At 40.2% G+C, this 24745-nt stretch overlaps 5 protein-coding genes across 9 annotated transcripts; 1 reads left to right on the top strand and 4 right to left on the bottom strand.

Annotated features, from left to right (window-relative positions):
• Positions 1–154: 154 nt before the first annotated feature.
• Positions 155–3655, bottom strand: LOC130698731 (ribonucleoside-diphosphate reductase large subunit-like). The gene is made up of 14 exons (XM_057521421.2): positions 3502–3655; positions 3297–3385; positions 3057–3234; positions 2824–2984; positions 2556–2758; positions 2270–2495; positions 1940–2181; positions 1644–1845; positions 1439–1588; positions 1162–1383; positions 888–1100; positions 710–805; positions 452–640; positions 155–388 (listed from the first exon to the last, which is right to left on the bottom strand). The coding sequence occupies exons 1-14, from the start codon at positions 3542–3544 to the stop codon at positions 185–187; spliced, it is 2418 nt and encodes an 805-aa protein (XP_057377404.1). The 5' UTR covers positions 3545–3655; the 3' UTR covers positions 155–184.
• A 283-nt stretch (positions 3656–3938) lies between these two features.
• Positions 3939–5459, top strand: LOC130698730 (NADH dehydrogenase [ubiquinone] 1 subunit C2-like). The gene is made up of 5 exons (XM_057521420.1): positions 3939–4026; positions 4084–4251; positions 4401–4442; positions 4577–4678; positions 5325–5459. Exons 2-5 carry the CDS (start codon positions 4086–4088, stop codon positions 5372–5374), a joined length of 360 nt encoding a protein of 119 aa, XP_057377403.1. The 5' UTR covers positions 3939–4026; positions 4084–4085; the 3' UTR covers positions 5375–5459.
• LOC130698726 (chitin deacetylase 1-like) lies at positions 5396–10859 on the bottom strand. The gene is given in 20 exon segments (XM_057521414.2): positions 5396–5580; positions 5642–5683; positions 5754–5907; positions 5971–6002; positions 6067–6129; positions 6287–6369; positions 6436–6536; positions 6622–6688; positions 6776–6928; positions 7003–7078; positions 7152–7179; positions 7245–7286; positions 7360–7423; positions 7493–7561; positions 7699–7732; positions 8171–8264; positions 8573–8645; positions 8648–8686; positions 10068–10174; positions 10614–10859. Coding segments are annotated over 20 exon segments (1437 nt in total). The 5' UTR covers positions 10660–10859; the 3' UTR covers positions 5396–5510.
• Positions 10860–11409: 550 nt separating this feature from the next.
• LOC130698727 (ELL-associated factor 1-like) lies at positions 11410–13929 on the bottom strand. Of its 3 annotated transcripts, none has more exons than XM_057521417.2 (6): positions 13857–13929; positions 13023–13152; positions 12726–12960; positions 12508–12660; positions 12075–12237; positions 11410–12015 (listed from the first exon to the last, which is right to left on the bottom strand). In XM_057521417.2, exons 2-6 carry the CDS (start codon positions 13117–13119, stop codon positions 11761–11763), a joined length of 903 nt encoding a protein of 300 aa, XP_057377400.1. In that variant the 5' UTR covers positions 13120–13152; positions 13857–13929; the 3' UTR covers positions 11410–11760. The 3 variants fall into 3 exon arrangements, with proteins under 3 accessions (XP_057377400.1, XP_057377399.1, XP_057377398.1); XM_057521416.2 differs by lacking the exon at positions 13857–13929 and adding an exon at positions 13398–13501; XM_057521415.2 differs by lacking the exon at positions 13857–13929 and adding an exon at positions 13225–13451.
• A 921-nt stretch (positions 13930–14850) lies between these two features.
• Positions 14851–19488, bottom strand: LOC130698722 (cyclin-dependent kinase 12-like). Of its 3 annotated transcripts, none has more exons than XM_057521404.2 (6): positions 19216–19488; positions 16124–19051; positions 15882–16058; positions 15563–15809; positions 15349–15499; positions 14851–15189 (listed from the first exon to the last, which is right to left on the bottom strand). In XM_057521404.2, exons 2-6 carry the CDS (start codon positions 19006–19008, stop codon positions 14996–14998), a joined length of 3654 nt encoding a protein of 1217 aa, XP_057377387.1. In that variant the 5' UTR covers positions 19009–19051; positions 19216–19488; the 3' UTR covers positions 14851–14995. The 3 variants fall into 3 exon arrangements, with proteins under 3 accessions (XP_057377387.1, XP_057377388.1, XP_057377389.1); XM_057521405.2 differs by having other exon boundaries at positions 16124–19048; XM_057521406.2 differs by lacking the exon at positions 19216–19488 and having other exon boundaries at positions 14851–15165; positions 16124–17722.
• Between the last annotated feature and the right edge of the window lie 5257 nt (positions 19489–24745).

Genomic DNA, 24745 nt, shown 5'->3' with positions numbered 1-24745 from the left:
TTCAATTCGTTAAACAAATGCAAAATTTCTGGCCACATTTCGCGTTTTCCAATAACCATAGAAATTATATCACTGACAAACTAATCATTTCATTCCTTCTTCAGAAGTGATGTATTTTACGAAAAAAAAAAACAATTTAACTATTAAAAAAAAAAAAAAAAGAAACTTGTTTAATGAATCGAGATTATGATCCACACATCAAGCAGTCGTCCTTGTTCTGCAGCGAACATACCATTGCTTCACGGTTCTTTCGCTCTTCGTCTGCCGATTTCGCTGTGGCAGATGAATCACCCACATAAGATTTTTTCAGTTTGGACTTATCAACTGTAAACTGAATGGCACTTGCAGCGGGTTTTGTTCTGAGATAATACATTCCCGTTTTCAGTCCCTAGAAAACATTCATCAATGATGCTAACTTGCTATCTTTCAATAGCAGCTTTAGATCAATTACCAATTTCCAGGCATAGAAGTGCATTGAAGTCAATTTTCCATAATTCGGTTCCGCAATATGTATGTTCAATGACTGACTTTGATCGATGAAAGCACCACGATCAGCTGCCATCTTAATGATGACGCGCTGCGGAATTTCCCATACTGTTTTATACAAAGCTTTCACATCGTCTGGTATTCCATCAATTTCCTAATTTTAAAAAAGTATCAAATTCAATATTGCATACAACAATATGCAACGTATCAATCTCCAACATACTTGAATGGAACCATTATGGGCGATAATACCGTTTTTCACATCTTCATTCCATAAGCCGCCTTCGGTAAGATCACGAAGTAGATGATGATTTACAACCTAATAAATAAAAAAACAAAACATATTTATAACATAAGAAATAGCCAAATGAATTGAAGAAATGTATATAATGTTTCTTTACTTGAAATTCTCCTGAGAGGACTCGGCGGACATAGATGTTGGAAGTGTACGCTTCGATCGATTCATTGTTACCTAAAATTTGTGCCGTTGAAGCCGTGGGCATAGGTGCTAGTAAAAGTGAATTGCGAACTCCAAATTCGGCAATTTTTTTCTTCAGCGAAGCCCAATCCCACAAGTCCGTGGGAGTAACGCCCCACATATCATACTGGAGGATCTATCAGAACAAACGCCATTTTCTAATAAAGTACAATCATTTTTGTAAAACTTCGTTTTACCCCTTTGCTAACAGGACATCCAGGGTAACTTTCGTATGGGCCGAATTGCTGAGCGAGCTCACATGAAGATTCTAGTGCGCCGTAATAAATCGTTTCGAAAATTTGCTTATTTAGCAGTTGCGCTTCTTCACTATCAAATGGATAGCGCATTAGAATAAAAGCATCAGCCAAGCCTTGAACTCCAATTCCTATCGGACGATGGCGAAAATTCGACAATTTGGCCTACAAGATAAATGTGAAATGAGATACTCTATCGCCAATGTTGCACTAATCTTACTTCGGGAACAGGATAATAATTAACATCGATGATCTTGTTGAGATTTCGCGTTATCACTTTCGTTACATCCTTCAGTTTTGAAAGGTCAAACGACCGGTCTGGCCTAACAAACATATTCAGTGCGATTGAGGCCAAATTGCAGACTGCGACCTAAAATAACGCCAATTAGGAATCTAATCTACATACTATGCAAATATAATTTTACTTCATCTGGAGAGCTGTATTCAACAATTTCAGTGCACAAGTTGCTGCATTTGATAGTGCCCAGGTTTTGTTGATTTGATTTGCGGTTACAGGCATCTTTATACAAGATATAAGGTGTACCGGTTTCGATCTGAGATTCGATTACAGCAAACCAGAGTTGTTGCGCTTTTACCTTCCGCCTATATAATCCACTTTCTTCGTACCTAAAAAGCAACGAAACATTAAAAGTTTTAACTGAATAACCAAATTATAATTGGAGCGTTAACGTTATTTAGCAACAGTGTTTTTCGAACTAACTTAGTATACAAAGCTTCGAACTCTTCCCCCCAAGTATCGGCCAATCCAGGACATTCATGCGGACACATAAGTGACCAATCTTCGTCAGATTCCACACGTTTCATGAAAAGGTCCGGAATCCAAAGAGCGTAAAACAGATCGCGTGCACGGTTTTCTTCTTTGCCAGTATTTTTCTTTAAATCAAGGAACTCGAAAACATCCGAATGCCAAGGCTCCAGGTAAATAGCAAAGGCCCCGGGGCGCTGAATCGGACAAAAATTCAAATTTAAAAATAATACAAATACACATATATAACAGGATTTTTCCAAAAATATCATAACGATACATTACTTTGTTGCCACCCTGGTCTACGTAACGCGCAGTGTTGTTGTACACGCGTAACATTGGGACTAGACCATTCGATATTCCATTTGTTCCGGCAATATAACTCCCGGTAGCACGTATGCAATGTATGTTGAGGCCAATACCGCCAGCTGATTTAGATATTATGGCACATTGCTTTAATGTCTCATAAATACCGTCGATGCTGTCATCTTTCATGGTCAGAAGGAAACAGCTGACAAAATCGGGTAAACAATCGGCTATATGGGAATGTAAAAATATGTTTAGAAATTACCTTGATAGTTGAGGTCTTGGTGTAGCAGCATTAAACAATGTTGGGGAGGCATGGGTGAACCACTTTTCAGACAACAAGTTATATGTTTCAATGGCTGTTTCTAAATCATCTCCATGTATGCCAACTGACACTCTCATCATCATGTGTTGTGGTCGCTCTACAGGTTTCCCAGAAATTTTCAACAAGTAAGATCTCTCCAAAGTCTCTTGATTAAAAGGAAAATAACCAACTAAAGAATAATTCTGATGGCTAAGTAAAAAAAAAAAACCTTAAATCCAAAGTAGTTGAAATTAAAATCCCTATCATAAATGATGGCAGAATTAAGTTTATCTGCATGCTTCATAATTACACCATGGTGAAAGTCTGATATCATAGGTGTGGGCTTGTTGGTCTTCTTATCCTTCATTCTATATAAATCATCAATCACCTCTAGAATAGGAGTGCAATCAATAATACATATACATATATATTCAAAAGATATTCTCTTATCTGACTACATACCTGAAAAAACCTTTTTGGTTTCTTTATGAAGATTGGACACAGCAATTCGAGCTGCCAGGATTGCATAATCAGGATGTTTAGTCGTCATTGTTGCAGCTGTTTCAGCAGCAAGATTGTCCAGTTCCACAGTTGTTACACCTGGGTATAGACCATTTATTACCTTCATGGTAATGGAAGTCTAAACAAAGGAACTGAATTATTATGTGTTGCAGACTTATGGCGATGAAATAAAATACATACAGGATCAACAAAATCCATGTTGAGTCCATAGCAAAGCTTTTGAATTCTTGATGTAATTTTGTCAAAATGGACATCTTCTTGCCTACCACCTGAAATGAATTATTCTTTAGTTTAGCTATGGTAGAAGTATTAGGAATTTTTTTGGAGAAGTAACACATAACGATGAGAAATTGTACGCTAACATACTAGGGTATGTAAACCATACCTCTTTTCACTACGAACATCCTTTTACATCCTCCTCCAACCATTTTCAAAAGCTCAGCTTCCGCTAAATATTTACGTTTTCAATTATTGTTCTGGTTAAGAGAGAGGCACAAACGTAGACAATGTCCTGCCACACTAAACAGCGTAAACCGTTTGACTGCGCTCAGAGGATACGAACAGACTGAATATTAACTGACAGGGAAGTTGCGATTATCTTACGACATATCACACGTGCTTTGTGTTCCTTCCCGCCAAGAAGGAAACAGCGTGGCATGATAACAGCTGATTCAACATTAAACTCGTTTTCATTAATTTTATCATATATCAAAGAGATCTAATACAAAATATATATGTAAGGCTTCAATGTATTTATTAATTTTAAATATGTCGTAAATCTCCCAAAATAACGGCAACGGTCTATGCGTTCGCAAAGTCCTAGTTGCAGACGACACACCATTCTTTGTAAATCGGGATCTATATTTGAGGTTTTAGGCTGTTAGTGTCGAAATATAGCAACTATTTTTTGGTAACTAAAAATAATATGTTATATGGCAAGAAAATCATTAATTCCCTGGTCTTCTAGAAATGGAAAACCCCTCAACACGTTCCGATTTGGAACTATTTACTCGAAACTTGACTTGGGACAGTCGTACAACTATTTCGAAACTCTACAGCCCCACATTTTTCGGAGCATTGGGTTTTGGGATTGCGGTAATCACGAATTATTTCCAAAGAAGGCCAGTCATGAGTGGTAAGTAAAAAGAACAGTTTTTTGTATAAGTTACTGGCTTGCTAGATACTAAAAGCGCAAAATTTGAGACATTGCTTTCTGTTTTATTTGATTTCTTTCTACTTGTAATGGAACCCTTTACGTCAATACAAATTATTTTTTTCTTATAGGTATCCAACGCCATATTGCTTTTATTGCTATCGGTGTACCAGGTAATTCTTTTTCTGATTTCCCTAGTATGCCCACACATACATGGTAAACTAGCAATATTGCAGTGTCAAACAACAAAAAATCATGCATACTTAATGATTTGTAATGCTAAATATGCTTAATAACATTTCCACAGTTGGACTATATGCAGACCAAATGTTGGAGAACCGTAACGCCAAACGCGACGCCATATTGGTTCATTACCTGCGAAGCCATCCGGATGATTTTCCTGAAACTGGTATGAAGTTTTTACAGCATTTTTACAACAGTGTGTGAAACAGTTTTCACAAAAACATTCATTTTCTTGTATATCACACACTCTTTAACTTTGTGAAAGCAAATTTCTTGTTATCTCTTCGTTAACGTTTCCGTATTCAGCGTGTTTGTTAAATCAATTACAATATATTTTGGAAAAGTGGGGTCAAGTGATTCATAGTTTGCTTAAAATTTGGTAAGTAATCCTAATTTTCAGAGCCAGTTAAAAAATGAAAACCAGGTAATTGAAATTCCCAACTAACAGATGTAGCCTACGTAGTTGTACGTAGCGTACACATCTACACCTGTTGTGGCTCTGGGAAGACGAAGTGGTCTCCACTTGAAGCGATTGTGTGAATTCCATCGACCCGCCAATCATTGCCAAGTGTAATTTTCATGTCGAGTGAAACTTTGTTTGGGCCGTAACAGTTAGCGAAAGCCTCTTGCTAGAGTCGTATTACCGTTTAATAGTCTATTCGTGTGATATGCGCTCATGAAAACTATGGGGAAAGGCTTTAACATTCTTTACTTTTCTTATCCAATAAGTTAATATGTGAAAAAAGAGAATTTGTAAACTTGCATATATTTTTGTTTTAAATTTTTATTTTTTATTTAATTTTTTTTTATAGAGAGGGTCAAGTATAAAGACGTTCTGGAAAAATGGCTTCCTAGACGTTAGCTGAGGTGTTCGGCTGTGACGTTTAGTAGTGTTCAAAGTGTATTTACTATCTTGCACATGCAGCAATACATAATGTTTGCATGTTTTGCTTGTCCGACTTCTTTTAATCTCCACATTTTGTCAATCTCTAAAATTCCTAAAGACTAGGATTATCTGATTTGTAAACGTCTTTCTGAGGCAACCCTGCTCCTTTTGCATCGCCCAACCTATAAAATAAAACTTGATTAAACAATGGGAAGCTATGGTGAAAGAAGTATCATAGAGTACCAAGGGTAAACTTTCGGGCACGGAGAACAGGAGGCCATATATCTAAATAAAAAGAATAAGGAGTAGTCTGTTTTACAATCCAATTGCAATAGAAAGAAAGGTTGGAACTTACCTGATTTCTGTAACGTTTTCGCCTTTAAACGATAAAGGACAGCTGGTTGCTAGATTACACGGTGGAGGAGGCACGAGGCGTTCTTTGCAATCCCATGGTTGATAAACGCTTCCCATTTGCTTAATCGTTTTCGGTTCCGTTATCCAAAATAGCGCTGAAAACCAATGCGGTAATCGAAAAATTCTTATTTAAAAATTTAAACTTGGTGTTATTATACCTTGGGTGTGTGTCACAAACCATACGTCAGGCCTAAGATAACAAATGTCTGCTTTAAAACTAAAGAAACAAACCAAGAAACGAAAAATCGACATACGTTTCAACCAGCCAATCAATAAAGAGATGGAGCCCACGGACAAGTGTCTTATGTTGAAACCATCTAGAGAAAAAATGAACGAAAATATTCCGCTGTGTTATTACACGAACTCAGATATTTTTTTTCTGCAGTGTGCTGAACGATTTAAAGCAGCTTGACATTAACGGAAAAACGAATCGAAACAAGCTCTAGTAAAGGTGACAATGGAAAGTAAACTCACGATGTGTGGAAAGCCATCAGATATGGCGCGCGATTACCGTCGTAATATCGAAGAAAGTCTTCTTTCAACCAAATGACAATATCCTGCATACAATAAGATATCTCGTCATCAAAAGTGAGTCAAAAGACGAGTCAAATCAACTGGAGTACATTTTCGTCCAAATTATGAAGGACACACTGATCCATGAATGGGCAGTATCCGCCGTCGAAAGAGCTTATATAGTGAGAATTTAGAGGGAATTCCCATATTCCTGCAGAGAAATGAAGAGGATGACTTTTTGTTAACTAATAACAAGACAGGGCTTGCTGTTTGCTTTTTAGGGATAACATACGTACCAGGAAATGAGCGAGTTGGACATGTCCCAGATCGACATTCATGTGGGATAGCATAGTCTAATGTATACTGTAAATGATTCAGAATATAATGTTACTAATTATAATTTAGGACATGGTCATAACTTTGTTTTGCATTGAACTATATTGTACATACTGGCCAGACGGGAAGTTTTAGAGGCGGTACCGAGGCAGATGAGTCCCAGACGTATCCGTAGTCAACCAACACCTCATATTGCGTATTGTAGCCCGGTTTCAAATGGGGACTTCGCATTCCAAAAATGTCATGTTTTGAAATGTTTGCGAAATTCTTTTACAACGTAAAAATAGTTAAACCACCAAAATGAAGCGGTAAGGTACGAATTTTCATTAATTTGTGAAAACCTGTAATATTTCTCTCATTCCAATTTGTTCCTGTACCCATTCGTCATATCCCAAGGTGTCAAAATTTTTCCTATGGCTGTGGGAAAAAAAAGGTAACGAAAAACGTAGAAAGCGTCTTTTTGAAAATGCATGGTTGATTTCTAACTGACCTAATACTGTAGGTAGCGATTTCGTGTCCTACATAAAATAAAAAATTGTCATAAGAAATTTTGTCTGCTAAAACACAAAACAAAGAAAGAAACCTTCATGGTGCAGCTGTTGAATATTCTGGTAATTTGAGAATTCTATTACAAAGAAAAGAAAAAAGAATATCGTGATTAATATAGTACATCGACCTTATGTAATTCTTGCTATTACCATGAGCTACAAAGAAAGTACCAAAAATCGGACAACCATTTGGATTCAGTCTTTTTTCAAACACCTATTTTCAAAATGCTGTTTAGTTTCATTGTGAATTCTCTAAAGATAATTTTGGTAGCAATTTTCTTACCTTGTGAAAATCCACATAATTGTTGCTGTTCACTGTGTCACTCATGCTTATCAGTACCATTTGCGGAATCTATATATTTTATTTAAAAAACTCTGATTACCCGTATCATTTCTGGTTTCGGTGTATGCGATTAACTAAACTAGGCTTATCTTAAAATGGCAATAATAAAAAATAAATATATAACTTAAAAAATAAATAAATATTACTTCTTTAGGATTCAATCCGCCGGGCACTTGTGTCCTGAAAAATAAAATAAAAAATAAAATGTTATTTACTCCCCATGCTAAAAGTTTGGTTAATGTTCACGTGTGACTCTTCAATTTAAGCTATTTCAGATTAGACACGGCCATTAAACTGGTTCCACGGTAACAAAATTTGCTAATTTTTTACAAAAGGGCGTCGATGAGGAACGACATTCGACAAAAACCACTCGTTCAGATTCTGAAACTATCAACCTTGCTGACTCGTTTCATTTCCGTGGTAACCAATAATTAATGTTTTTACAGAACCGAGTATACTTCATATACAGTCTTGTGTGGCCACCAATAACCGTCTGAAGGAAATCAAGTCCAGGTAAAGGAATTAATTCACTTTTCCTTGCATGCTAATTTCCTTCTTACAAGTGCTGTCGGATGTTGGTGTACGGTAGCTGGTTAGAACAAGGATTGTAGCACTTACCCATCGCTTGAGCAAAAGCAGTTAGGTAATTCGCAATTAGCTGGATCACATTTACGAGCCCGATCGACCTCTTCGACGATAAGTGGGGCTGGAGCTGTTTAAGGAATAAAAGTTCTTAGTTTAGTCCATGAGGGTCTACTTTGGATTTATGCATGCTTCGTTGGAGTTCGAAGTTTCATTAAAAAAACTATGATAATGAACTCTTCCCATTTCATTTAATTGAAACTGAAACAGGTTTGATACAGCATATTTTGCGCCATTCGCAGATGACAGCGGAAAAATTCCTAGGAATTTTAATTCTATATTGCAATGCTTTTTTCTTTCATTTTTATGTTTAGCCTTTTTCTAGGAAAAAAACGACGCAACTCTGTAATCAAACATGTATAATCGAAATGTTCTTACTTGTAGCAACTGGACCGCAAACAGCTTCGTTTTTGAAGGTGCAAAGTTTTTGGATGTCGTCAAAATAGAGAGAGAGGAGGGACAGCGGCTCAGAAACGGATGACCTTCTACACACTGCAATCATTGAGGTGAAAGTGAACTAGTTAGTCTTTCAAGGAAATCGACCACAATGTGCACAATTATCTGGAATCCTTATGCTATCTGGCGCGGCAGTGCCGCTTACCAGTGGCCTTCGTTATGCGGATTTATGCTATACTCCTTTTCGGCTCTTTTATATCCATGGCTGTTAAGCATCTAAACATTCAAAGTATTACATACATAGAACAGTGATTCCTTTACGTCCTTGCAGTTCCATTCCGTGTGTGTTTAAATTAAGCTAAATCCTCAGTTGGTGGAAGAGGAAAGGAAGGAAGGTCAGAGATATCAAATCTTTCGCGACAAGGTCGATGGTTCGAAAACAAAAAGTGCCTTATTGGTAATGCATCCGGTGTACGTGGAGACGTGAGCACTGATCAGATTATTAGATGCAACAGAGTTTCCACTTTCGACCGTTTATATTGCTGTTGTTGGTGTAGTACAGGCTATAGTAAAAGGCTCATTAGCTGCATAACACACTACACGGCTTTGTTTACTGAACCTCGATTGTTCGATGTGCAGTTAGCCTATCCACAACATATCAATAATTGAATGCGTCAGTCTGTATGTGAAGAAGCAAAGAATCGCAACGTTAAGCAATCGCTATAAATGCTAGCGATTAGCGAACAAAACCACAAAACACCGTTATTTCCTACTCGTAGCTGGTATCGCTATTAGCCTGCTAAGTAGCTAAATATGTTCGCGATCGTTTTCACAATGCTTGTGACCGTTTTGTCGCCAGGAACCGAGTAGCCCTAACCTTGTCCTTAAACTGCCATCAATAAGGGAGCAAACCCGGAACTTTGTATTATAGCGGCAAGGTCTTCTAAAATGACCTCGTTGTTTTAAATGTTAAATAGGAATCATGGCCAGCATGCAATACGCATGACTTTCTGAAATTTTCGTGTTGTCTTGTTTGGTAAATTTAGAACACATTTTAATGTGAGGCTTCGCCACCGAGTCGGCATTACAGCTGAAAGTCACCATTCCCGGGGAAACATTTCCTATCATAATCTTCTAGGAGAATGCACGTACACACTAGTACCCTTTACTCTCCATTCGTCAAATGAAATTTAGTGATTTAAAAAACTCTTTGAATGAAGGTTTACCGAGTAATTGGTCTTGCGTGTGTGTTAGGCTTACTGCGTAACAATTTTCAATGAGCCCTCTACCACTTTCCCATGGAACGCTTTTCCCTTTTTTTGTAAAAGGTAAAAGAAAGTATCATGCTCTACGATAATAAGCGCAAAATTCACACAGAAAGCAATATGGGGGTAATGCAGTTCTTTTAACCATAGGGCAATATTTTGATGTGAAAGCTGTGTGCTCATAACCTTGACAGACCACAAAGGCGATTTACCTGATAAAATCGGCGACAGGATTTGGGGTCAGCGTAGTTACCACTGCTTCCAGGACACACATAGTCTTCGCTTTGTCGTCGTTTTCGTTTGATTTCACACGCTCCAACTATTATGCAACGAGAAAAAATTTAAATAACAGAAACATACGCAATAAAAATTAATGAAAAGTAGATTTTGTCTAGAACTAAATTCAGCAATTGAAGAATGGAATCCTTGTTTTTATGAACAGTACAGAGTTAGAAAAATACTTTTCACCCTTAGTGTAGTAACAACAATTTTGAAATGGAAACAAGGATTAATGTTAGACAGACGACGAATCTTAGATGGAATGATCAAAATCGTGAAAGTTGATGTAGGAAAGCGAGTTTTTGTTAAGATGCGTAGCTGACCTCGTTTTCCTCTTTCCCTAGTTTCACAACACACCGCTATGTATTATTACTCGTGCTATAAAACTTGAGCTTCCATCAAGTTAGAAAGAGTGACTTTTATAGAAATAATGTCTCTTATTATGTAAATTCAGAATCGGAACGAATCACAGTACTTACAATTTGTCCAGATTAAAACAAGAGACACCAACATAAAAACTTTCATTTTCGTTTGAAAATGTCGTCTGTAAACACCGATTTAAAAGAAAGACACCAGTGTATGGACAAGGCTTGAGCGTGTGCGAGCTATAACAGCTATGCTGCGACCAAACACTTGGGGGTCAGCAGAGAACCAATACACACGACTGTATCGTTGCTAAATGAGGGACAAAGTATCATGCCGTAAAGTATGGCCCTTCCGTGCTCCACAGGTATGCTAAGGCAGCGTTGCCGATTATCCGACAAGTTGGATCAGCGTCTGACCGGAATCACAGTCTTGCTGCTAACCACCGTCAATTCCATGAACATAAATAAATCAGGCAAGCATTTTTACTAGCACAAGGCAGAGAGCGCGCGCCATTGGACAGCAGTGGGTCCTTTCTTTCAACCGCTCTCTTTTCGCCTTCCAGCAACAATGCAAGCCGGTTTCCTACAGCCGAAAAAACGTACAACTTACTAGGTTAACTTAGACCTTATTATTTTAGTTCTATGTATTTGGAGACATCACGTATTACTATTACCGTTGGCTTCCACACCATTGGATTACCAATAGACTCATGTCTTTTGGTACACGATTCTCGAAACCAATCCCGAAAGAAATTTAGTTTGTTCGGTCCAATAACGCTTCCGTGTCCTTATAACAATCATTTCTTCCCTTTCGACTAGCTTTTTCATGGCTACACTCAACCCATGCTAATACCTAAACAGTATTATTTAAAAAGTTTATTTCTGAAAGATTTCCTGTTAATATAAGAAATTGTAATCCATTCATGTATTCAAACCACATCCCGAGGTAAATCACACTAGAAAGATAGAAGCAGCGCGATCACATAAAAAGACACCACAATCAACAGCAGATAAACCATTATAACGAATGAGTGAATGTGCAGGTCATCGCCGATTCCAAAGGCACAAAGGTTTTCATTTTCTTTGAAGAATAATCCGTATTCCACAAAAATGAAATCGATGACCGTTGCCTCCAGCTTTACAACTTCACAATGAGCCCACACGATATAGCAAATGTGATGACGTTTGGGATTCGTCTCCATGTTGGAAGAGGTAGCAATGGCAATCTCTTGTCTCAAACAACACGGATTTGAATTTATTTTCAGTCACTCTCCGACCCGGAATCCGACAACCTCAAATCTTCGCTAAGCAAATGGGAAGGCATCGACAAATGCGCTAGGGAAGAATTCGATATGGACATGGGTTCCTTCGGTATAACCGGGCTTCCATTATTTCGCTCATTAGGAATATGAGTATCCTCCAAGTCAGAATCAGAATCCGATTCACTAGAATCCGAACTTGAATCACTTCCACTGTCGCTAGAACTGTCGGATAACACTCCAACTGTCGGTGCAACCTAAAACATGCATGGTCGTTGATATTCAGGTGATTTTCAAAACAATGAAAAACACTAACCTCTTGTCGAGGCCCTTCCGTTATCAGGTCTAAGTCATCCAATAGAGGCATGCTACCTGACGCTGGTGCTACACTGGAATTAGCTACAAGCTGGTGTGGAGATGAACTGCTTTTCTTCATAGGAAATCCAGAAACATGTTTGGGAGAATTTTTTTGCGTCGGACTGAAAAGCATTAAATAAGGATTTGATTACTAAGGTGCACAAAAAGACAAAAGAGCAACAGCAGCAGCAGCTGCAACAACAATAAAAAAAAAAAAAAAAAAAGTAAAATAAACAAAAAAAAAAACAAAACAAAAGCCTATCCATATCAGAAACAGGCAAACAAATAAACAAATAACAAATAAATAAATTTAAAAAAAAAAAAAAAAAAAAATTCTAAAATAAAATGAAATAAAACATACACCCGCAAAAAATTAAAAAGACAAAAATTACTTGTATGGGGGAGAGGGAGTGGGAGGTGAAAAAGAAGATGTTGGTGATTTCTGCAATGGAGATGACTTCTTTTGCTGAGAATAGTACTGTGGTTGCTGTGGTGTTAGATCAACTGGTGATGATGATCTTCCGGCTTTACCAGTGCCTTCAGCCCTAAATGTTCAAAAGGTAATTTCTATAATAAAAAATTTAAAAAAGGAAACTAGGTGGCAAGATACCTTGTTTTTTTTAGCTGGATATTGTGGGACAACCTTTCCAATGTTATTTCACCTGTGTTGTGATCAATTATTAGTACACATTCCTTTGTGTACGGTTTTTTGGGACCTCTAAAGACAGAAGTTTGTGAAGTTCCTGCACCATCACAGTGAGGGACAGTCACATTAACTTCGTTGTTTGGTAATATGTCAACAGTGGCCATTTTACTGGTATCCACACTTGCTGGCTTAAAATCGTCTGAAAAGCAACATAGAGTCAAACTTTTTGTGTTAATGGGAAAAGATGAGTAAAGAAATTACATCGAAAGGTATGAAATGCTGATCCCCTTGGGTTGGTAAAACTGCTACCCAAACGAAGTTCCTTAATTTCAGGCCCAAGCCCCAACTTATCAGCCATGTTGGCTAAGTCTTTGTCTTAAAGAGTTTGTACCTGTTCAGAGAATGACACAATTTACCAAAAACATTAAGGATTAAACAAATAATTTTACAAAATATCACATACAATTAAGTTCGGCTTTCTAACGTGTTTGTCAACAACTCGGCACTTCTCTTACATTAGGCCAGTTCACCATAAGTTTTCTTAAATATCAGAAATATAACTTGCTCTTAATAACTATGAGCACACTTAAAGAGAAAAATGCATCAGCCTCCTTTAAGTCGAAATGACCTACTTACTTCATACACTATCAGCTGTAGAAAAACCTGTAGAGGCTCTAACAGCAAATGTCGTCTTTCATCTGACATCACCAGTGGAACCACTACCGGTTTCAGTCCCAAAATATCTCAATAGATGGAGAATTGGTTCAACACAGTGTATAAGTAAAAGGAGAAATACTACCACGTATATACGTATTAAACATACGAATATAGAATGCCCATAATATATTACGGTACAAATAGTAAATAAAATCTTCAATGAACTTCAACTCGCACTACTAAACCGTTAAACAGAAATAGAACCAAGAGCGCAGAGGACAGCGAACGCAAACTATTAAAAAGAGATCCAACTCGAAGAAGTTTATGGTATTTATATCACGCTTATAGCAATTTCGTTTACATATACAAGAATGTAAACCCAATCAAATTTGTTCATTTGACGCATCGGATAATTTTTCGCGTTCGATTCCTACTTACCATTTACAGCCAAACGAACACGGCCTTGCTGTTTCTGGTGACACGCAGTAGCCTACGCAGCTCAAGGTGGATCTAAAAAGATTGAAGCTTTGTTTAATTTGTGGTAATGGTTTAGGTAATTTTCAAAGTTAGTGCTAGCATAATCTAGACAATTAACACAAGTAACAAAATAAATGGAGTCATGTGAATGTCGATACTGTAAAACAAAGTAGACCAACTGAGCCAAATTTCGATTTTCCATTAACACTACACTGATTGTTTTGGCTTTCTACTATTGCAGATAAAACGCATTTCTGGCAATAAAAAATACCCCGAAAATTTTGCAATAAGTTAATTCTTTTTACAGTCAATTACTACAGCCCATGCCTAGTTTATGGAAGCTTATGTCAGGACTACGTGGACTATGACAAATCGTTTAGCCGGTGTAACCCTTTCACTTTTTCGTTGACTTTTGTGTTATGCGAGGTCAGTACGACTAGGTGCACGGACACAGAATTGATTACTGACAAGCGTGCAACGCTATTGGTTACTGGGCTGTCGTCAGTGGTGCCGGCTTCACCATAAACCCTAAAATATGCCACATTAGAACACGTGTCACCTTTCCTAGTTCTTTTTCCTCTTTTTCAAGAATGGTACACGAAGACAACTACACGTTGCCAGCAATTCGTCTATAGCTATCCCAGTTTGTCCAGCCAAGTAAGGCGATTACGCACTACGTGGCTCCGCAGAAAAACTAAAAACTCCATCTCACATTATCTATCTAAAGGGATATTGAGATCCAACTGAAAGGTGAAAAACAATGGAATTGAAAATCGAATTCAGAGTACTACATATAAATGAGACTGCGACGTCAAACGTGACTTACTTAGAGGAAAACATCAAACGTTTCGATTGTTCTGACCATTTTTCATCATACAAAAAAAACTAAACCGCACGTCATACCTAACGCAACCCCATGGCTAAAACGCGAAGATTGTTAGGTCACGTTACACGCTTCATATGAATCCATTTATTTCATTAAATAATGGCAAACGTCACACACTGCAAAGTGTGGAAGGATAGGGTACGACAAATTAAAGAACAACGGATGTAGAAGTCAAGCGTTGAAGAAAGAAAGAGTTATTTCTCTGCTTTTCTTTTCAATACCACTTACCGCCGGAATTCTGTGTTGGAGGATGGCCGACGAGAGGCTCGAGGCCATTGACATGCATTCCGTGAAGATTTAATAGTTGAGCCAGTGCAGTCCGTACTCCTTCTGTAGCTAGGCTCCCACCAACAACTTGATTGGAACAATCCGCGGCTGCGGAATCTGAACCATTAGACCAAGAATGCCCTACAGTTATAATCCACTTGAATTTGCCAGAAACAATAGGCAAAGAGTTCGAACAGACAAACTGACATTTCTATGGTTCTCGATGCATCTTAGGCAGAAAGCCGATGCGTACACAGACCGGTACGTATCTTTACAGAATGAAAAACTCAAGACACTTACCTCCAGGAAGAAAAATGGCTTCATGGGGATCAAGGCTACAAGACGACGCATTTGCCGCTTTGACGTTGGGCTGCGAGTTCTTGGAGACAGACGCTGCCATTTTTAGTTGGGTATTCAGATTCTGTACCAATCGAAAGGATTCCGCATCAACCTAATGTTCGATTTTGAAAGTGAACAACCAATAGCCCAATTAATTTGAGGAAACTGCCTTTACCTTTTCATTGAGAAGAGTTGTAATTTGATCCACGCGAACCGTCTGCTGGCTCGTGAGCAACTTTTTAATGGACGTCAACTGTTGCAACAGGGACAACGAAGCATGACCTCCAGCATTATTTGCAGATCCTCTATTGGGAATCGGAGGTGTGGTGGGGTGTTCAGCCGAACGCGACTGTTGGTACCGATATGCTGTATGAGGAGAAACGCTGAACCCACCGGCCTCTAACTTCAGATTTCGCGACGAACTGAAATTATAAGGTTGATACTGCGTCAGCAGAGCCTTTACAAAGAGCCATAATATATACGCATTTTCCTACCCTCCAGTCAAAGTAGATTCAGCTGATTCCTCTGGTGCTCGACCATTACCAGGAGCATGATTGGCTGCAGCTTGTTGACGTTGTTGCTGTTCTTGTTGCTCCCGCATTTGACGTCGTCGTTTCTTACTCCACAATTCGTGGCAATCTTGCCATGTTGGTAGAATGGGCGGAGGGAAACTGTCGCGAAACACAAATAATAACTTACAGCAAACGAAATGAAGGTTAATTTGCATAAGGTATACCTGTCAGGTGCAACAGTTTTGAGCCACGGGGATTTTAGTCCATCTTCTGCTGTGATTCTCTTGTCAGGATCGAGCTCAAGCATTTTGTCGAGAAGATCCAGTGCTGCAGACGGCATGAAAGCAAATTCATCGCGAACCCTTCTTCTATAGGTCTTTTTAGGACGGAGCGTGTGCCACTGGGGCAGTTTGACGACAGTGGGCCAAACAGCTGGACAAGGTGTTCCACACAAACGAGATATGAGCTCAAGCTGCATCATCTCCACGTTTGCTTGAAAGACGGGTTTCTTGAGGAAAAGTTCTCCCAAAATACAGCCACAAGACCAAACATCAATTGCAGGACCATATCGTTCTTCACCTAGCAGTAACTCAGGAGGCCGGTACCAGAGAGTAATTACTTTATTGGTGTAGGGACGTTGTTTATCTTCGGCATTGTAAAGACGCGCCAATCCGAAATCGGCCAACTTTACCTGACCGCGATTATTCATTAAAATGTTGCTACACTTGATATCACGGTGAAGGAAGTTTTTCTTGTGACAATAATTTAACCCATCCAAAAGTTGCTTCATAATAGATGCATTATTCTGCTCGTTGAAGTCAACTAATCCCGATTCCAAAAGACCCATCAAATCGTGATCCATGTACTCAAAGACAAGATAGAAGGAGCCTTTGTCTTTTCGGAAATCCAGTGCGTCTTGCTTGTCGGTGACTATCTCCTTCAGGTTGACAATATTACGGTGATTGAGCTGACGCAAGATTTTGATTTCACGAACGGCCGTGATGGGAAATCCTTCTTTTTCGTTTTCTAGTCGTACTTTCTTCAGGGCCACCATTTCGGTTGTTGCTTTATCTTTGGCTTTGTACACCTGTCCGTAGGTTCCTTCGCCAATCTGAGCCACCATTTCAAAAGTGTCAACACAGCGGACACCCCAATCCTTGGCCGTCATACTTTCCAGTAACTTTTTCCCGTAGATGATTGGGCGAAGCGACTTGGGGCGGGGCCCTTTTACTCCACCAACCGCCATTCCATCCACGTTGGAAGGAGGCGTCATACCACTCATGTCTTCATCCGGACTCAATTCTTCGGCGCCAGATACAACAGAAGGCATCGGCAAATCCTTGACAAGGCTTTTGTTCTTCCGCGGAGGGCTCCTGACGCATGATGCTTGACTGGAAGGAGAAGGCGGTAACTCTATCTTACTCAACGAATGTTGATTGCCTTTAATGTCCGACACGGAAGCTGAAACAGGAATGAAACCACCGGCGGAAACAGCAGGAGTAGGGTGAGGGGGCGTCGTCGATTCTACCGGAATAGGAATGTCCAGTAGAGAAGGCAAAGGTCCATCCGATTCACTTTTAGATTCGAAACGTTGCCTTGGCTGTTTGTCAAGTTCTTGCATTTTCTTTGATTTGGTTTTGACCATTTCGGCAAACAAGCTAGTGTCAATCATGTTCGTACGATTTGAAACCAACGTTTTGGGTATCCCAGACGATACTTGGGCCGGGGATGGGACTGGGACAGGGGGCCGACGTTGCTCGCTGCTTCGAATGGGTGGTGGGCTTCGACTACGGCTCACCTTGTAAGAGCGGTCGCGAGATCGGTTAGGTTGTCGTTTTGGAGACCAACTGCGCGATTTCGAACGGCGGACAATACGTCCTGCACTAGAAGGTGGCGAGCGTGGGCCAGTTTTTCTGTTCCGACTCGGACTGCGACTTCTGCTACGGGCTCTACGTTTGCGATTCGCTTCTCTATCACGGCTACGAGAACGGCTTCTCGTTTTTCTCCTTTTCCTATTGGTTTCAGGATGAGGATAAGGAGGAGTTCTGACTCTCACTGGACTTTTCTTGGCTGTTTCTTTCGAAACCTTGAATTTCTCATACGCTTTCGGGGGAAGCGGTGGCGTATGAGGAGATAAATCACCGTCACCTTTCAAAGGTGAAATTTTCTCAGGGGTGCGTGGAGAGCGAGACCGTTGCCTTTCAGACAAAGATCCTTTTGTTTTGGAGACTGATACATCCAAAAAAATTTCCTTCGTTTGCGGTTCTCGTGGTCTTGAGGCCGGAGGAGGAGAGGCAGACGAAGCAAAATAGGTAGGAGAGTTTTCAGGTGAGGATAATTCTCGCACTACTCGAACTGGTGGTCCTTCTATGACTGACGATTTACGGTTACGGTACTCAAACGTTGATTCACAGAGACGCGATTCTTGATGCATGTGCTCTTCTCGGCTACTAGCACTTCGGCTAGATAAGTAGCGGGCACTACAGACGGCCGTATCCCTTTTCGGTAAAACAACCATGTCGTCTGAACTAACCGGACTTCCTTCTGGGAATGACGACTTCGAAGGAGGTGAACGATGTCTATGTTTCTTCTTTCTTTTACGATTCAGCGACGGAGAACAAGAAGGGGAACGTGAGGGTGAACGAGATCTTCTTCTGCGTTTCTCTTTTTTATGCTTCTTATCCTTACGATCTTTTTTACTTTTCTTGGTAGACTTCTGCTCAGAAGGTTCTTCCAAAGTTTGGTAGTCTTTGTTAAACGTTTGTGACACATAATCTCCTGCATTGCTGTGATCTCTGCTTCGCACTTGATTTCCAAACATGGCTCTTTGCCTCACAGGACTGACTTCTCCTTCACTGAGACTTACTTGGCTGTCATCTGTTATTTCACCTTGTTCAGGTTCACTGAAGGCCTCAGAACTGACATCACTGTACTCAACAGGGGTTTTGTTGTTTGAGGAGCTTTTGCCATGCTTTCCTTTAAGATAACCTTTGTCTTTCATGTGCCTTTTACTGCTCCTTGATTTTTTTGGTTTTCGATGAGTTTTTCTGTCTTTGCTCCGCAGGCAAGTAGGAGACCTATCGAAGAGCCCTTCATCACTGCTGCCCATTTTTGTTGCCCACTTGAAGCTGATGTAAAGGAAATAAAACCTACTTTAAAAAATAATATTTCAAAGGGGAGAAAATGTCATTAAAATATAAACTATATTGAATTGATCTTAAGGTAGTTACCTACATGGAATTATGTGTTAATTATAATTTGTTTTCCTTAGAAAACCATTTATTCTACTGCAAACGTTAAAAGTACTTCAACTTACGTCACATCACGGCGGTTGGTGGGACGAAATATTAGATCCAATTGAGGCAAATGTTTTTGACGATGGGAACTATTTAACAAAGCTTTACAATGCGCAAAAGAAAAAAAAATTACTTTCCAATCACACTTTTAAAAAATCATTTGATATCAACTGCTCATTTAAAATTGTTGATGCTTTAGAATAAACATGATATTCCTAGATATGAAAGGGTAGCTTTCGGTGTTTTTTTCTAAAATATTTTCTGTCAAGCTTGGAGCCAGAGATAAAGAGATGAGACACACGCCGGCAGAGACGCCTGGCTACGTGCAGTGTAAACTAAATGTATTAGCTAGCAACAAGAAAGGTACCAGAGATAACGAGATGAGAAACGAAATCTGTTTTTACGTCTACTGTTGCCATCTCTGTATCAGCGATATAAACTATGTGTCGTTGACATGACTACATGAAGCAACCTGATCTGTTCTTTCGCCGCGATATGTTAAGGAAATAACAATCATGTTAAAGAAGGTGCGTTTTCTTTCTCAATCGGTCGCCTTGGTTCCTAACGTATTGTAGGATACATCATTTCTAGTCCCTCCCCCCGTAAAAAGCATAGAGTTAACCAAGGCATTGCCGTCGAGCCAATTTTAATAAACGTTTATTGCTTCTTTTTCAGTTTTATTCATGCCATAAAAAAGCAACGATTTTTACATTTATTAAATCACTTTCATTTATAAAATACGAGTTTACTAATCAACGGTGTTTGTTCACCAGAGTTAATGCAAATTATTACTACTATTGCGCCAACATCTCACGGTATTTTATTTACGTTCAAATCTCTACTTAATTTTCAAAATTATACTATGACACCCTATATCACTAGAAAGACTCGCAATTGCGATAAAATGTTTTATTGCGAACGTGATGTTTTCGTGATTATTTTTGTATAGACACCGAGAGAAGTATTACAGGGACACAAAAAATTAAAAACGTACTACAGATAAAGACATTAGAATACTCAAATGCCAGCGACAAAAAGACACCCGTATCAGTGACGAGTGGACTCCCGGTCTACCGATGTTCGGAATCTTTTTATTTTTTATTTATTTCATTTTCACTTCGCGACAGGGATTCTCAATATTCTCATCTCAGCGACAAATGGATTCCCAATCCAGTGAGCATGGACTTCCAGATTGATTTAAGATAATGTGACGGGGAACTGCGGGGAAGCCGATGTAAGAGGGTAAGAACACTTGAGACAGTAATTAGAGGAGAACGGGGTGTATTTCGAAGGAACAATCTAAGACACTTTCTGAAGAAGACTGAACCCCGAACCTACTTAGGCTCGGGGTATTTAAAGGCAAGGATCACCCTGTTACGGGTGACGCCGGAAGAATCTAGGAAAAGATGGTCATCTAGATAACACCTAGATGACCGCTACGACGTTCTAACCCTTTTTCTAGGGTAAAGTAGAAAGTGTATACGGAAGGAGTAGTTAAGATGGTCAAGTAGATAACTCTACTTGACCTTACAGTTCAAGACGAGAGAAGAGTTGCACGTGAAATCCATTAACACGTGTGTGTCCTTCGATTCCACGTGACAGATCCCCCCCACGAAGAGGCCATCGACCCGATGGGCCAATTCAACACGAAAGAATCAGTTGTCTTCCTCCAGCGTCGGCGGTCCAGAGGGCCGTACGGGATGATAATCGGCGATTTCGTAAACTCCGTTGTTTTGGCGAAGATGATTCATCATCCGTCGGGACAGGAGCAGCGTGAACACAGTAAGCCCACCTAACCCAAGGGTTAAGAGAGTAAACGCTACCACCCATTCATACGGGTAAGCGCATTGATGGGTGACCGTTGGACTGGAAGAGTCCAGCAAACGCACAATCTGGTCCTGCGTCATCGATGCTTTCACTTCTACAGCTGCCTGTTGTAACAATAATTCACTCATGCGAGTTAAATGAGAGGTGTTGGTAACCGGGAATGGGATTACGGTTGCGGCTTTATTATACGTGATATTGGGACGAAAGTCTGGTAAGTTCGGAATTTGGAGTGCGATAGCCGTGGACACCGTGGAACCTTCCAAACTGGCTGGAAAAATCCAGTGATCGGTTCTGGCAGTGCAACCCGAGGGAACCTCGAAGTATCCAATAGGAGGTAACTGTAATCTTTGCGGGGGAGGTCGTTTGTTATCCGGTGGGCAGGAGAACACCACACTATGAGGGTTTACGGCCGAAAAGGCCCATTGGTTTTGGCCTAAATATGCCACTTCTGGGCCATTCCACTGTACAAATTGGGTTTGACAGTAAGAACCAATTTGTGACACGTCATTCGTAAATAAGGCAACAGCACAGGATGTACGAGCCCCCCGTTTGGAGAATCCAGTATGGAAAGCGCAAAGTTGTTTGTTAAGTTGACGGCAATTTAAAATTTCTATACTGGAAAGTTCGATGAATGTATCGAGATCTGGCGCAACCGCCAAAAAATCCGGAATGTTGGTAAAACGCACCCCGTGTGAACCGTTTTTTGTTGGTTTGGGAAGGGAAATGATCTGAAACAGATTGAAGTGTTGAGCATGGTCATAGATAGGAATATCAATGAACAGGCGAAAATGATTATTAATGACTGCAACTGACACTCGTGCTTCGCGATAGATAACCCATAAATCTTCGGATGGAATCGCCCAGCCCAATGGGAGATTAATATTGATGTCCGCTATTACCTTTTGAAGCATTGTTGGTGATAACATTTGTGGCGAGAGTCGTCCATTGGCCAAGGCAGATAACCCGATTTCCCATGACTCAATTTGTTGCTGTAGCCACCCTAAAATGTGTTCCATGGTTTTAAATGTCGCGTCTAATTCTACGAAGTATTGCGTTTGTTGTACATGAATCAATTCATAAGACTTAATGTAGTCCATGATGTAATCTACTCTTTGTGTTAAAATCTCCGACTGATTTTGTAGCTCTGTCAAAAGGGCCAAGTTGGATCGTGTGATTTGTAGAGTCTCGTTGATAATTGACGCATGTTGATCCAGCAGGTGTATTACGGTTTTATCCGATTTCGACAAAGCTTCGATGCGAGAATTGAGGTCTTGGAGATCTGCTTGAGTCGATACTCCGAATAGCCATTTTAACGTAGCACCTCCCAGGTCCAGGATACCCCGTTTTGGCCGCCGTGCCCCCGATAATGTGAGAGCACATGTTGCCAGGCGAGTCTTAGAATCATTCAATGTCCGCCCCATTAATCGTACTTGGTTATCAATTTTATTGGCCGCCATAAAGCTGGTGGTGTCCCTCCATGCTGTACGCACGTCGTCTTTTTCAAATTTGATGCCATCCATGTGATGAGCGTGTGCTACTCGAGAAAGTTTCGCCAGATGGTCTTCTACTGCTGCAATTGATGTTTCGGCGTCATGGAGCAGGACGTCCGTAACTACCGTCCAGGAAGATTCGCTGATAGAAATGCTGGGCTGTTCTTTAAAGATTGCCGTATCCCGGATGATAATGCCGTCTTTCGACGGCAGCGCGTTACCAAACCCTAGTAACAAAAGATAGATGAGTCCGGCCATGAAAAAATTTGGTTTGCGCCGAATACGTGGGGGCAAGTCAATTGGGTTGCCTCGGTTGTTTATTGTCGATTGCTCGGTTATTGGAATTGGCGGTTGGGACGTCCTAGCTTCTGCAACTTCAACAGTAGCTTCGGGAGCAACATCTAACGAGCGCGATTGCGGAGGCAGGGAATGTAGTTGTCTGTGTTCCGTCACCTCTTGATCTGGTAGAGGTAGTTTGTACGACGCGGAGAGAGTGCGTGGATCTGACTCGACGATACGTTCGACGAACATTTTCATGCACACTACATGTACAATATCCGTTTTTTTCTTGCTATGTTGTAGCTGCACTTCATAGTTTACCGGGGTTGTTTGCCGTAGCACAATGTAAGGACCAATCCAGCGATGGAGTAATTTTTCTGATCTTCCATTTTTTCGGATAGGCTTGTAAATTAGAACTAAATCACCTTTTTGGAAGGTGATGTCGTTATGTCGGGCATCATACCCTTTCTTCTGTTTTTCTTGTACGTGTCAGGTTCAACAATAATTGTTCAGCGTATGGTAACACTTCCTGTGATTCCGGTACCCAGGCCTGCGGGCATGTACCTACTAGCAAATCGATTGGGAGTACTGGCTCTCGCCCATATAGCAGAAAAAATGGGGAAAACCCAGTAGAATCTTGTCGTGAAGTGTTATATGCAAAACAAATGTGTTTTAGTTGTGCATCCCAGTCTTTTTGGTCTTCGGAAATATACATAGAAATCATGGTTGCCAATGTGTGGTTCATCCTTTCAACCTGGCCGTTTGATTGTGGATGGTAGCTAGATGTCGTTTTGTGTTGAATCCCTAAGGTACGTAGAACGGTTTGTGTGATATCAGCCATAAAACACTTTCCTCGATCTGATATGAGTTTTTCCGGCATTCCGTGACGTAACACAATGTGTTCCACCAAGAATTTTGATACTACATCCGCCTTCCCTGAGGGCAATGGTGAAAGTTCGACCCATTTAGTGAGGTAATCAACCGCTACAATGATCATTTTATTCCCGCCGTGGGATATCGTGAACGGCCCCAGTAGATCAATCCCCACATTTTGAAATGGGCGAGACACTCGAATGCACTGTAATAGTCCTGCAGGCTTGATTTTTGGACTTTTCCGGGATTGACAAAGCTTACAAGATTTAACGTAAGACACTACCTCCTTTTCTAACCCGGGCCAATGAAAGCGTTGTCCAATTTTTGCAAGAGTTTTGTGAATCCCCAAATGTCCAGCTGTAGGGTCGTCATGGTATTTAGTCAGAACGATATGCGTGTATTCTGGAGGAACGCACAAGCGAAGATATGTCTGACCCCAACAGTGTTTAATTTTGAATAGTTTCCCATTTTTCAAGCAAAATCGTCTACCCGCCGATCGGTTATTCTCCAGTTTTGTAATGATCGATCTCCACAAATGATTGTCCCGTTGTTTAGCAGTCAACTCGTCCCAGTCTTTGTTCGTGAATGATTCGTTGTTTGCGTAACTAAGAGTTCCAATTGTAACGCATCTTTCTTCGTCGTTTGTGTCCTCGGAATTGAGCGGAAAACGTGAGAGGCAGTCTGCATTGGTGTGTAATTTCCCACTGCGGTATCGAATTTCTACTTCATATTCTAACAGACAAAGGCTCCAACGTGCCAATCGACCGGCCAAATCTTTCTTCGTGCGTAACCAGCAAAGGGCTTCGTGGTCCGTGATGATAATGATCTTACACCCCCATATGAATCCTCGGAATTTCTGCAAGGCCCAGATAAGCGCTAAGCACTCTTTTTCTGTAATGGAGTAGTTTAGTTCGGCTTTTGAGAGTAGCCGACTGGCATACGCCAAGGGAAATTCTTTTCCCTCCTTTGATTGTGACAAAACAGCTCCGATGCCATAGCCGCACGCATCTGACATTATCATCATTGGGGATTCGTAGTCTGGATGTGCCAATATGGGTGCTGATGTCAATGCTTTTTTGAG

This window comes from Daphnia carinata, chromosome 7 (assembly GCF_022539665.2).
Source record: "Daphnia carinata strain CSIRO-1 chromosome 7, CSIRO_AGI_Dcar_HiC_V3, whole genome shotgun sequence".
Classification (NCBI taxonomy): Eukaryota; Metazoa; Arthropoda; class Branchiopoda; order Diplostraca; family Daphniidae; genus Daphnia; species Daphnia carinata.
This window is presented reverse-complemented; position numbering and strand designations above follow the sequence as displayed.